Source organism: Xiphophorus maculatus, chromosome 12, assembly GCF_002775205.1.
Source record: "Xiphophorus maculatus strain JP 163 A chromosome 12, X_maculatus-5.0-male, whole genome shotgun sequence".
NCBI lineage: Eukaryota > Metazoa > Chordata > Actinopteri > Cyprinodontiformes > Poeciliidae > Xiphophorus > Xiphophorus maculatus.
In genome coordinates this window covers 28,711,658-28,726,548 of record NC_036454.1, presented here as the reverse complement: position 1 = coordinate 28,726,548, position 14,891 = coordinate 28,711,658, and the positions used below count along the sequence as shown (strand labels likewise).

The 14,891-nt window shown below is 39.8% G+C and overlaps 1 protein-coding gene across 1 annotated transcript in view; it reads right to left on the bottom strand.

The window, feature by feature from the left end:
* gnb1l (G protein subunit beta 1 like) overlaps positions 1-14,891 on the bottom strand; it is a 33,561-nt gene extending 18,670 nt beyond the window's left edge. The window contains exons 1-4 of the mRNA XM_014470835.2: positions 14,812-14,891; positions 6,045-6,179; positions 5,448-5,573; positions 5,029-5,191 (exon numbers count right to left, since the gene is read on the bottom strand). Of these exons, the coding sequence (XP_014326321.2) occupies positions 5,029-5,191; positions 5,448-5,573; positions 6,045-6,154 (399 nt within the window). The 5' untranslated portion in view covers positions 6,155-6,179; positions 14,812-14,891. The remainder of the gene's footprint in view (positions 1-5,028; positions 5,192-5,447; positions 5,574-6,044; positions 6,180-14,811) is intronic.

Genomic DNA, 14,891 nt, shown 5'->3' with positions numbered 1-14,891 from the left:
AAATTATTGCGATAAACGATAATATTGTTTGAAGACCTTTTTACACTGATTTAATGAAAATGACGTAATGATGCATGCGATTTTCTGCCAAAGTTAGATACACTTTATTTTCAAAAGAACACTTAACACTTGAGCTGATAAACAAAATAAACAAAACAACCAAAAACAAAAATAAAATGGATTCTCAGTCTCCACTAACAAAAAAAGGCACTTGAAAAAAAACTAAACATAAAGCCAAAGTGGAAATAAATACTGCATTCAACCAAAAGATTATGAAGTCTCTGTACTATGTTGCCCTTCAGAAATAATTAGATTTAAATAGAGAAGACGGGCACATCGACTACCTGATGCAATAATTCACACTACATGATTTTTTGCTCCTATTTTTCCCCTTACGACAATCTTAAAACATTGGTCTTTCTAAGATTGTGTGGTGTGTTACGGTAGATCGTCGTTGCCGCTCCGATCTAAATCAGTGGTTTTCCCCGACTGGGAGCTTAACGCAGCCTGTTGAATGTGACAGGTAGCCAATCAGAAAGCGCGGATTCTCCTCCGTGCTTTCTGAGGGGAAATTAGTCAGGAATCCCAAACAGCTGACACGGCGCAACGCGAAGTCCAGCAGACATTGGAGATGATATGTGGAAACAACATTAATGTTTATTCAACATGCAAAGAATATAGACATGACAAGAGGAGGAGTTGGAGCGAAATTGCTACCGCAGTTGATAAACCCGGTAACTTTCCAGCTGTTCTTCATTAACGTGACGTAAATAGGTTCTAATGATTTTCATTCAGTCAGGACTTTACGCTGACACTAGCCACATGCATTGCAGGTAGACTGTAGTAAAGCATTGATTAATGCCTGGTTTTAAAATTAGTTCACTGGACTTGTAGCCATTATTTTGTGCCCATTGTTGGACACCACACGGCAGGAACGAACCCAATCGAACCGTTGTACCTAGGATTTCTGTCGGCTAATGTCTGGTCTGTCAGGTTTTGAAAATGGGCCGACAGCTCTAAGATTGTGTTGTGTGCGGTGGGCATTAAACTAAGGAAATGAGGAAGGGAGGGTCAGTGGAGAGCACCGGAGTTGAGCCTTTTTTCATTCAGTGTCATTAACAGAAAGAGAAAAAGGCCAGAAGAGACGATAATGCCGATAACTAAAATGACGTCGATACGATTAATTGATTTACCGTTTATCGCGACAGGCCTACTTAGTAGTAACTTTTTAGCAAGAAATAGGAGCTTGTTTCAAGCCAACAATTTAGGAAAAAGTGGCAGATTATTTCACGTATAAGCTGTTACTCTTTCATCAATATCAAAAAATTATTAAAACAAGTGAAGCCGACATCAGAACACAATTGATTGCACTGTATTTTATTTAGCAATATTAAAGCATAAGGGATGGTAAATTCCTGAAAAATAAATAAATGAGAAAAAAATTCACCTTTCTTCTGCTTCGCAAATATACTAAATTGTGTGTTAGTCTATCGCATACATTTCGAATGCATTACTTTGAAGTTTGTGGCGTGGCAAAATATGAAAAATAATCAGGGGTAATAAAAACCTTTTATTTGCACTGTATTTAGCCTAATTAAATTCAAATTATTTTTGTATATATATCTTAATGAATCTGTCTTCACAACTGGAAGAAGGCTGCATATTTGGGGGAAGCACACTTGCGGGAGCAATATCTGTTTACAAGCTGCAAGTTAGAACCTGCCTGCTGATTTCAAACATCACAGCTGCAACCAGAATCATGTCATTATAATTATTGTTTTTTTGTTGTTTGTTGTTTTTGTTTTTTTAGAATTCCGCAGATCATTCCACCACCAGCTAGCACATAGCTGTCTATGACCCATCCAGCTGCAGCCTTACCCGGCGACATGAGCCCTGTTTTCCCTGCACACGCTGGAACCAACTTCTAATAAAAAAGATGGAGTGATAAAGTGCGCGCGTTTGTACCCTCATTAGGGGCAAAACGAACTCCTCCGGCTTACTCCCGGCCGATGATTCGCATATTCATCGTCATTAGGCCTCACGTTAAACAGCCCTTTAAGGGAGTGATCTGTATTTTATCACTAGGCCACATCTGTCCTCCATGTTTACCTCTGCGTGCCTGACAAAGGGAGCTTTTAAGACTCCTCTGTGCCTCAGGTGATCTCTGTTCATGTGTGGCATCGAACTGCCCCATAAATAAAACGCCCACGCTATTAATTAATGGTTCTGCCACAGCGGTTATCTGCTGCTGGCAGGAATGTCAATGTGAGCAGTAAATAGAGAGAGAAAAAAAATCCTCAGTAGGAACTTTTTTGTTTTGTATGCTTTTTTGTCATATATCCAAATACTGTCCTGTTTTTTGGGGGGGGGGGGTTGCATGTGGTAAATCATGCCATTGTGCGTGCTTATTGGCATGAGCCTGTGCATTGTTTCTGCAGAAATTCGTTAATGAGGGTGTTTTACTTGCACATGCATGATAAGCATCTGTCTTGGCCCGTTATGTCTGTGGAATGGGGTGGAGATGCCAAATGACGAGAGAAAAAAAAAAAAAGGAGGGCTGCAGTCCGTTTTGGTCTGCCTTTAATGGCTGCATAGGTGTGCCTCTGTCTGTGTCTGTTGGGACAATGGCATTATTGAGGTGCTGGGAGTCACAGGCGCCCCGCTGGCCGGGCATGCTGGACCCAGGGGTTAGCGGAGGCACGTCTGACCAGATCAGGTGACCGTCCCCGGCCCTTTCAAGTTGCGCGTAACATGAATCTGGAGGCAATAAAAGATGGCTGAATGAGCTTCTGGCTGCCTTCTCCCCATCCAGTCTCACCTCTCAGACAGTGGCTCCACGCAAAAACCGTACAAGCTCGCGGGCGTCGTGAATTAACTACGAGACGGACAGAAGTGTGATCTCATTCCAAGTTAACTTCTTTCCCTTTTTTTTCTCCCTGTGGATTCAATGTATAAAGCAGACGCCTGGATTATTTCATCAATCAAAACGGATTTTGTCATTAGTTACCGTCTGAAACTCACAATTTAGCTTACTTTCGAAGGATCGCTGAGGGTTATTAGGTGCTTTAGACAAGAGCGTTCAATAAAAAGGAAAGTCACCAGCCGCGACCGCAACCGACCGACCAACATTTAGCTCCTGGTCCAGATTAAATTCTTCCACAGAGGTTTAATAAGGAAAACATTCTGATTACTGTTTGACAATTTCTGGCTTAAAATATGAGATTTACAGTATTGGCGAGAATCTATTTAGATAACAATCCCTTAGTAAATCGCAGAGAAGCCACACACTTTTGGTAGCAATCAACAAGCTTCTGGCGTGATTCTGGTTGGATGTTTAAGAACTTATATGAATTGAAGGAGTTCATTTAAATTGTTTGGTTTCCATCACATAAACCAATCACTGTTCATATATTTTCAATAGGGTTGGAGTCTAAGTCACTCTAGAAGTCTATTAGCTCTTCCAATATGAGGAAAATTAAAAATCTCAGAGGTAGACATTCTCCTTTATTATTTCATTCACACCAGACCTGCAGTGAAACCCCCAGGATGATGCTACCACCACCCGGCATGACATTTCGTCTTTTACTATGACCGAAATGGGTTATTTTTGACTCGTGAAACCATGAAACTAGTTGTGTAAAATTGCATTTAGGATTAAGCATCAGTTTTTGTAGCTGCCGTTTCTGTTTCTGTAAATAACAGCCAGTTATTTAGTCATAATTTTACTGACAAAAAAAAAATTACAATAGTTTTCAATAAAAAAAAAATTGTTTGTTCGTGCAAAAGAACTAAATCAAATCAAATCCTGAAAGAGGTGAAGTATGATAAAATGCTTGACAATTTTGTTTGGTTTTTAGAAATCTAATGAAAATTCTGACTGAGATGTAATCCAGTCAGATGTAATATTTGTCTAATTGAAAAAAAAAGAGAGTCAGAACATGGACTGAAGTATTTTACATCGTAACTACCGTAAAACTGTTTCACATTACATACACACACACATAAAGTTGAGGGAAAACAGGCCAAATCTTAACGTGACACACCTTTAGATAATTAAATGTTTTACATTTCTGAAATGTGTTAAGTTTCAGATTGTTGCACTACTGGCATTGCCTTTACAATTTTTAATTTAAAGAAGAATTGTCTGTATATTTTGAGTACAAAACATTATATTAAGGAATATTTTCGCTTTAAAACTTAATTTTTTCCCTCAAAAGTTATAAAGAGTTATAAATGTTTTATGTCGGTATAAAAATGGTGAAAGGACTGAATACATGTAGCGCTTTTCTAAAAGTACGTACAACTCAAAGAGCTTAAGATTAAAGATACTTTCACACATTGATACACAGATACACAATTTAAGGCAAATCAACTATAAACTATCAGACGCCGATTAGAAAACATTTACAACCAATTCAAAAAGTGTAGATCGACATTTGTCCTTAAAGTTGATTGTGATATAACCAGTCCGTCCAGGAAAAACAACGCTACAAATCCATTTATAAAAGCTCCAGATTAATGACACTGTGTTTGGTATCAAGTTCATGCTCTTCCCTGCTGTTTTTCTAATGATGTCATCCTGATTACTGTTACTGTTTGACTGTTCTTGGCTGCAGATTTTATGTTTATGTATCATGTTAAGTCTTGACAAACTCGCTCGCAGTCCTTGAGTGGATTCAGAAATAAGAAAGCAGCTCTTGCTTAGACATACAGTTACCCATTAACAAATTACCGAGTAAAAGCCAAAAATAAATAAATTAGATTTCAGTGTCAACAAAGACACTGTTGACAATTCCTTTGCACCAGTGCACTGCTTATTAAACTAGCAATAAACAGAATGCATGTAGCCTTTGGGTTGGCAACAGACGTGAACCAGAGGCAAATCCAAAAGTTGTCCAGCCAACTGCTGATAAATTTGCTCTAACCCATAACAGATTCAAAAAAATTAGCTAGCAAAGCTGTAAAATCAAGGCGGTAGACTTAACCGCCTCGACCTTTAGAAATACCCTTTGTGCCTTGACCTCTCACCTCTTCGGTCTGTGGGCCAGCAAAGGCCAGCAGGTAGCTGGACGGGCTCGTTTCCAGCACGGAGCACTGACAGAATCCAACACTGCCCGTCCACACGGAGTCCAGCGCCTCGATGCGGCCTTCTGTCAGATCCCACAGGCAGACCCGCATGTCACGTCCCTGACTGCTCCATTTACAGAGAGAAGAAGAAAAAGGGACAGAAGCTATACTTATTAAGATCCATACACAAATGTATAGTCAGCTTAAATTGTCACTCTGAGATTTAAAAGCATTTATTGACAGTAGTCTATGCTTTACTAAATAAATCCTTTAATCCTAACGTGGTAAAGCAATAGGAGATGACGTAGGTAAAGTTTTGCAGGTGGGTCCAGCAGCAGGTGTCTGCAGACCAACCAATAGGAGCGCATCTTGAGACTTACCTGATGAGAGTATCTCCTGTCTGCAGTGTGCTGACCCAGATGACTGAATTACTACCATGACCCTCTAGAACCCGCTCTGCCCTCCGGCTCTTCAAGTTCCAGATGTGGACGGCGCCTTTTGCAGACCTACAAAATCGTGCAAACACTTTGTGATTTACAAAGTCTCTACTGCAAATGTACAAACACCAGATTTTTTTTTTTATTATTCTAAAAAATACAGCGGTTTTGTCAATAATCTACTGAGGTGTAACATAAAAATTTTGGTAACTTTATTTGACGGGTTGTGAATAAGACTGCCATGACACCGTCATAAACACGACATAACACCTGTCATGAATAAGAGTAAGAGTAAGCATTACTCAACTCACAGCTCCACTCATAAGTTATGAGGTAAGTTTTTTTCTTAAATGCAAAATGCATATAGATCTGATAGTTCTCTAATTGCTGTTCTTGATATGTTGCTCTTTCAGCAAATTAACTTTTTCAGTGTCTGTATACTCCACATAATGATTGGATTCCTGAATTAGTTGACAATCATCTCAATAATCGATTCATCACAATTAATCGGATTTATCATTTCAGCCCTAGTTGACTCACCCAGAAAACAGCAGGGGGCTGTCACCTCCAGAGCATCTGAAGTGGAGGGTGTTAAGAGGAGCGCCGGCCCCTCTCAAAGTATAAACGGGACATGGAGCTGGACGAGACATCGACCAATCAAGTGCAGGCCAAACACTGAAACATAAAATTACATTGGACTCCATTAAAAACATGGCTTGGTGACTGATAAAAACGGTGCTTCTGCAACTTCTGCAAAGCCCTCTAACAAAGAGATGAATGTTGAGATCAGCCAAGTCATTTCATCAACAAACAAACACCTATGACTTTGTTGTTGCACAAACCTCGAACAGAGGCAATCTGAGATTAGCTCCCTTTTGCCTTTAAGCTTCGGGTTTAACACAGGACTCAGCGTCTTCATTTCCTACTTTCTCTGTAAGTACAACCACGCTCCTACATTTTTTTTTATGATTTCATGTGATAACAACTCTCTTACTCAACGCGTCATAAATCAAAAGTCGTGACACTTTAATTACAGTAAACACACAAGAGATTGGGGTTCGTCATTCCTCTCCCGATCAACAGCCGTTGTCCCAGAGGCAAAGGTAACAACTCAGACTTTTCATGTCGGTTGTTGGCTGGGCAGGCGAGGAAACCGAATCAACCACAGACACGCTGGGAGGAAACGACTCTGTGAAACTCGGGTATCTTCTCATGCGAGGAACTCTTAGCGATTCTTGTTTAAATCCAATGTTTATACAAAAACCTGTTAAGAAAATCAAGGTGTTGCACGGATTTTAAAGGTTGCATTCCTTGAGATCTTACTCCATCCAGCGTATATTGCATCTGATCACAACTGAATGAACTCTTTGACGTCGTGAGTCAGCACAGTAACAGCTACAGTCAATCCGGACGTTTTCCGGAACATTTTGAAAGACGAGGAACAATGTGAAATCATAAACTTAATGTAGCATTCAGCTGTGCTTGGCAGGTAAAAAGCAGCTTCTCTACGATCTGCCTTCCTGGTTTACTTTTACTCATCGTAGCCCCCTGCAATCAGCAGACACTGAAACTGGAGCCTGAGGCATTCAGAAGCAGCTCATTTCAGGAGGTTAGTGGTTAAATTGTCCATGTCAACCTGCGAAGCAGAGAGACAGAGACCCCCGACAAGCCCGCCTAATTAAGCTCAAAGGACCGCAGCCACACAAGGACACAGTCGATACGCCAGCACCACAAGAACGGGTAAACAGTTCTCTTACGTTAGTTCTGATTTGTTCTTTTTGTCGCCTTTTGTTCATATTATTTGGGGGGCGGTTGAGGCGTTGCACGTTTGGACAATTTTTTTTCCCCTCTGGTTTTGGATGATGGGCAGCAGGAAATATTTTTATTTTTCATTTTGGACAGGTGTTATGATGCGCAATCATGGCAAGATTAAAAAAAAACAAGTAGCTAAAGCAAGTGAGGTGGGTTAGAAGTTCTTGCTAACAAATGATGGTGACATCCAGGATCTTTTATTGTGGAATATCATCTCCGCTATCCAAATATTGAGTTGTCAGAATGTCGTGATAGTCATTAGACTTTCATACAGTAACAGTCTTCAGTCAGAGTCCTTTTCAGATTTGTTGCAAGACTGACTGCTACTGGAGTTCCTTTCTGCCCACAGCATCACCATCCACAATGTCCCTAAAGATACGAGCTACGACAACAATATTTAGTTTCTCTTTGGGATGAATAAAGTATTCCTGTAGTTGAATGAACTTAAATTGAATGCACCCTTCCATTTTTTTGAAATTCTAGAAATCCAAAAGTAACACATGCACAAAATTATGACTGCTTGAGATATTAGTATTTATCAATGGAATCAATCAGACAGTGATCAGAATTGGACAGTTTTACAAATATCTAGGAATCCTACACAATTTTCAAGGCAAATTCCACTTAGACAATCCAAATATCCATCCATCACACATATTGTGTCCAGATTATCTGGACACAATAAGTCCAGATAATCTTTTATTTAAAAATCAGGATAGTAAACCTACAGGGAAACATTTTACATTCCAGACTTTTCTGGCCTGTATACATCCCTGTTGATCAGGAGATCTGAACTTTTTTCTTGATCACTAAATGAATCAAAACTGAAAAATCAAACAATTTTTCCAGTATATAAACACAATACCAAACAAAGGTATATTTGACTAACTTTGTCATGCAATGGGTGTTCTTTAATTCCCTTCATTTTCTGCTGGATTCAAAATGACTTTCTCAACCAAAGAACCAGCATGTTTAATTCCAACGTCAATGTTTGTTACATGAAATAGTTGAATTAAAACAACATCTTAGAAATACAAGAAGTGCAATTTCCTGAAATTGTAATTAGGCCTCCAAGAAAACTCCAAAACTAAGACAAGTCTGGAAAAACCTGATCAGGACACTGCTTGTGTTTATATGCATCTACAAAGAAACCAATAACTTTGTTTTGGGGTTGTATATGAAAGGGAAGGTAAAAAAGAAAAGAAAATCATTGAGCTTTTGTTATGGGGGGGTTGTCTGTTAAGCTGTTCCTCTAGTGAAAGGTGGGTAAGGCTGCATTCCTGAGCAGGAGGCTCATCCTGATAACAGGTGGATTAAGCATCTCTTATTGTCCTCTTGCAGCAAGCTTGATGAAGCTCTGAGTCAGAGAAACAACAACAGAAAACTGGCTCCTCTCATTGTCTCAAAAAACCCAAAGCTGCAAAACTTTCCAGCCATGTGTCATAACCAGCTGTCAGTCAAAAAAACAACTTCCCAGGCCAGGAGCAAGGAGCAAATGAACTGGCTCCTCGGTGGCAGGCTTGGGAGAAAATACAACAGTTTAAACATTTAAAACAAGCAGAAAAACAACCTTCTAATTCAGAAGCTGGAAGCCCAGAGTAACTGTGTTCCACTTCCAGATTTAAAATCCAGTGGGATTTGTTCCTTAATTTGCTCAGTGACCAAACTAACTCCTATTAGCAACACGACCTAATAATGTGTTTCTGTTTTTTAGTTCTGGTTTGCTACTTTCAAAGATCTGTAGAAGCAAGTTTTTAAAAAAGAGATTTGATGATGTACAAATTATCAGAAGAACCCAATCAGGCTTTTCCAAGCCAACACCAATTTAAGGTTTACTTAAATTTTTTTTATTATTATTATTTGCCAATTCAGATTTGGACCAATTCTGATTTTATTTTTAATTCTAAGGATAACAAAAAATGTGTTGCAGGTTCACTGACAGGGAAAGACGTTTTGAAAATAATAGAACAAAAAAAATGTGTATCTTCATTTATGTTGCAAAACATATCCCTCTATTTTTTTTATTAAACTCGAAAAGGTTTAATAAAATCAAAAAACGTGATGTTGGTTAGTGTGTTTATAGCCAGAAAATGAATGTTCTTTGTCTTAATGCATTCATTGAATAAGGAAAAAAATTATACAATTTCTCAGTATTACACCTGCCAATCATTGATCAGATCCCCAAAAAAAAAAAAAAGAAAATTGGACGGGTCAGATTATCCAGTTGATGAGTGCAAAAGGTTCACGTTATGAAAAGTTCAGGTTTTGGAATGTATGTTTTTTGTTCCTTAATTGGTTGTCTGGTAAATACGTCATTGATTTCTTTGTTTATTTTCCACTTTACTATTCAGAAGTTCCAGTATTTGCATAATATTTCATATGTCTGTGACTACACCATTTCTAAAGATAAATCAGGCATTTCAATCAATTTGGACTTGAGTAGCTTTTTCACCTAATAGTTTTTAAAAAAAAAAACTTTACTTGGGTGATTTCTTGAAAGCCTACTAACAGGCTAATCTCTTGCGTTAACTTGGAAAACCTCATATTTACCGAGATGCTATTAGAACCAAAGCAACAAATAAGTATGTTTGCCACTTTATCCCCAAAACCACAAGCTCCTCCTGGGAGTGCTGCCACTCTTTTTGTTTTTTTTTTTCCCAGGCATCAGCCATTTCCAGTCCCTGAAACTGCCTCCAACAATGGCTCCTGTTGTTGTGGCTGCGAGCAAGTCGCCCACAAACCCAAACACAAACACGCAGGCGGCTCGAGTAAAGAGACACAGATACTGCAAACAAACAAACCACCAGCGAGATGTCACTCAAACGAACCCTTAGAGCCTTGCTCGCCAACAGACGGAGGTGGCCGAGCAAACAGTCCGGCCGACGTTTGTCAAACTCTTTCTGTTGAAATCTCATATGTGTGCGTGTTTTGCTTCCCAGTTCGGCTGAGGAAGACGGGACTTCTTACAAACAGCCGACTGGATCCTTCTCACACGCGTTCTGCATCGGTTTGCAGAGGAAAAACAGGTCAGCAGAACTACGCGTCGCCCGGTTTACATCCTGGAAAAGGTTCTCCGACTTACAGAGAAGAGTAATGAAGATGCATTATTAAATCCGGGTGCCACGGACCAGGCTGTAATAAATCAGGTTGACTGGTTAATATACAGGAGCCAGCGAGAAGAAGAGTACCAAGGCTCCTGCTGGCCTCCAAACAGATAAGACAGCTTGGGGGTAATCTGACTCTAAGACTGTGGATAAAGGCAGTTTGTCTCTTCTTGGGCTGTCTGTCCACACCTACCAGGTAATTAGGCCTAATTATGAGAGAAAGGTCTGCTTCCCCTTCATGTTATTAAATAAGAGCCAGCCTCGTCCGCCAAGGATCTCTCAACACCATCGAGGGGGCTGGCGACCTCCAGATCAAACAGTCACTATCTGTGCCCCCTCATGCCCCCATGACTGCAGAAAAAGTCCCCCTGCCCCCCATCTTCATCGCAGCATGTGTCAGGCGTATTCGTTGTGATATTCTGCATCAAAGTTTAGAGGCGAGGGAGGGATGCCTGTCCACATTCCTCGCTCTGTACAGAGTATCATGTGATCCCAGCAGCAGCTACCCACCTGAGTTGCCCCCTTTGTCAAAAATAAGATGTGCCATTCATAAATAAGAGCGAGCAGGAAGGGAGGGGCATGCTGATCACAAGGGTGTATTACAGGAGCTTTGTAATGGGCCCGCTTCACGGGAGCCAATACGGAGGATCCGGAGATGCGAGCTCCGATATCGGACCAGTCGAGCATGAGACGTGAGCTGAACGATGAAAACCCAAAACCGACACCTGGTGAAGAAGTTCCAGTTAGGCGTGGCTCAGCCAACGGTAAAACGTTACGGTCTCAAAACTGCTACGATTTCTCAGACAAAGTAAAGTAATTTCACAGAGACGCCAGAGAAAGCGACTGGACGGTTCGATGTCCGTATGAAGCACAAAGTAGCAGCAGCTCAATTCACCGCTTAACCAATCAAAACCCTCATTTCTTGCCCCACTTGGTACCTTAAGACCCATTTTGTACCCATGTACTAAACCCATTGTGCCACTGGCACATTTTCATGTATTTTCATGAATTACACAAATGAGCAACCATAAAACTATTTAAATCTACCACATAATTTGATTCAATTGCATGTTATTTTCTGATGAATTCATGCAACACATTATTTCCACTTATTCTGGTTCCTATCCCTGGTTGGGTCAGTGAACTTTCAAAAATATGAATAAAACCAAATAATAGTAAGCAACCTCCTGTAGGAAGATGTTATTTATTAGAACTAGGGTTGGGCGGTATGGAGTTAAAAGTTTTATCACTAGGTTTTGTGGTACTATTATAGCAATAAAAATGACAAGAACCTCTTATTACTTGTTACTATGACACAGCGATCAAAGCCTGACAAACACAAATACTGCTTTTGGAAAACACGGTTCTTCAGGAGGCCAGTCACAAAAATAAATGTGATTTTTAATCACTAAACTGTTCACACTAATTGCATTTAATCATATTCTACTGATTTTTATTGATACTCTCATTGAACTAACAGTGGAGAAAATACTAAAACTAACAATCCCCACTATACTGACGGTTCTAGGGAATTTTAAATAGCATTAATTGGAACTTTTCGTGACAACAATAAATCAAAAATTCTTAAAAGGAATACATTGTGATAAATGAGAAATGACGCAATAAATGGCCACTCCTAATTTGAACCAGAAAACCTTTCAATACAGTAGGCTGGATCTAGATTACTTTAAATCAGGGATGTCCAAATTTAAATACAACACAGAGTATTTGTTTTTTATAACCAATCCTTTTTATAAGTAGAACCATGTCTATGTAGAGACCTTAACTGAAAAGTTGCTGTACCCAGGTCAGATTTGATGTAATTTATAAAACCTGGTGAAATATAGCAAGCATTTTGAAAGAAAGTGACTAAAATCTTTTTCTTATAACTGAATACATTTGTTCAATCAAGCCCAAAAGAAGACATTTCTTTTCATTTTAAGTTTTGGATCTACAACTAATTACATTCCTTTTATACAAAAAAAAATATCAAACAACTTTAATTGTTTGATTTTATTTCAGTGTTTCCAAATATTTTTACTTTTTTTTTTTTGGCCCATGAGTTATTTTGACTTGTTGATTTTGGCCCATGTGACAAAAGGTTTGGACACCTCCGCTTTAAATCATTGATCAATCTCAATGCACAGCCTAATCTTTGGCTAACCCATCGTATCTCATCTATTCAGGACCCTTATCTGTTGCTTTCATGCATTTTACTGTCTGAACATAATGGTATTTTTACCTCGCGGGCTGGTCAGTAGGTGGTGAACTCACCATTAGTCAGCCCTTCTGTCCTGACCCTCCCCCATCTAATGCAAGTCCTCCTGAGGAGGAAGCCGATGTCCCGAATAGAGAGCAAGCTCCATTACTGAGGTCCAGTTGGAAAAAGCAGCAAGGGAAGCGGCACGCCCTTTATTGTGTCTTGGTGGGGGTATCGAGACTGGACAAACAGCCCGGTGTCAGATAGAGGCTGAAGTCAGACACAAGTGCACCAACACCCACTGTCAGTCACAGATCCAATGAGCGGGAAGCGGTAGCATTGTTCGCATGAATGGCGTGAATGCTAAGCAGGGGCCACGGCAGATAAGGGCTCAATGCCTTGTGGGTGTCGCTGAGGCAGTCGCAGATGGAGCGGCGTGTCAGGAAGACCTGATTTAGGAGGTTCTGACTGTGGTCAACAGGTACCAGGAGCCTTATCTGTTTGCATTATCAGCCATTTCCTCCACGAGGTCATCTACCTGGGCACTACAGCACAAAGGGACTCAAGAGGGTTGACAGCTCAAGTGTCATCGTACATCACCACGCATTTTTTTTTGGGTGGGATGGGTCTTCTGGAAATGGGGTGGATTTGGTTGCGAATACAGCTGACACATGAAAACAAGGAAGGGCTTATTGTGCTGTAATCCCAATAATGCAACTAAAGATTAAGAGCAGGAAAAAAAAAACAGGAGTTACAGCATGTCAAACATGACACCCCTCACTGGTTCTGCTGTCAGTCATGTTTAGGGAGGTATGAGCAAGTTGGTGCACACCAAACTAAGAACAATTATTTTTTTGGCAGAGTTTAACTATTAGTACATAGTGGAGATCATCCAGAGCTCAACCTTGTAAATATTTAATACACCTGTCAAAGTAGTGCACTCTCACTACACCCCAGTTGAAACTGGATAAAAAGCCTTAACACAACTTCATCTTGTATTGGAGCAGAATAATTTAACGCTGAAAAATGTTGACATATCCTGTTTTTATTCTAAGCATATTTATTCAGTAGTGAACAAGAGTCCATGCCGAGAAATAAGTGTTTTCAATAAAGTCGTCATCAGTGGTACAATTATTGGATCCCTTGCTGTTAATACTTTGTAACAATCGATTTTGGCAACAGGACAGCGCTCAGTGAGAGTTTTACTTATTTTTTTAACAACCCTCCACAGCTCTTTTATCTCTTCATCTTATGACATACTTGATTTTTTTTTTTTTAATCATCAGGTATTTCAAATACTGTAATTGATTTCATACACTCTAGCATGTTCCCGGTGCCTTTGGAAGACCAAAAACAGAACAGCATCACAGATCCTCCACCACACTAAGCAGTTGTCTTTTCCATCAGTCTCCACAACAAAACCTTCAGTTGTGTTTTCTGCCTACAATCTCAAACTTAGTCACAGTGTTCCAATTAAAGTACTTATAATGTTCATAAAACTCCACATGTTTACATTTATGATGGTAGGACAGAAATGCCTCACAAGGAGCCAGTTGGCAGATTGATGATCTTTAATGGTTCTTACGGATACCAGGTGTAGACAACTGACGGTAAGCTTTAGACATATTTTCCCATCTTACTGTGGTAACATAATTATGAGTCACTGTACCATCATCGAATGAGTGGATTAAAAAAAAACAGGGACGTTGGTGTCAGGTTTTATTTTTACCACAGAGAAACAGAAAGTCATTGATTACTAACTAGAAGTTCTTAGATACTCTTGTCTGCTTTTAAAGTAGCTCAGTATTGGTCATTATTTGTAAAGACCATGTTAAGGTCTGCTGGGCACTGATTGCAGTATGAACGTATGCTAATCTGTTCTTTGAACGGAGCTGGATGCCATCTTCTCTAATAATGTCCAATGACATTTTCCAGCCGGAAGATTAACCTCATTTTGAATCTAACCAGCTTACAAATCCACTAAACAATAGTTTCTTAATGGTTGAAAGACTGAGAAGTTGAGCATCAAACTGGCTAACTTTAGCTAAACACTAGCAACAACCCATAGATAGAACTACAAACACTGCACAGACAGTATAGCTACATGGCGGCTGTTGTCAGCCTGCTTTCACTGTCAGTCTAGAGAGCAAAAAAAGAAACCCAACCCACTAAATGTTTAGAAAATAAGTACCATGTCTGGAAGACGGCGGTGCTGTCAAGAGTTGCCAGGGAAACTGAATTTCAAGGAGGACCCCTCCCTTTAGAAGGAGC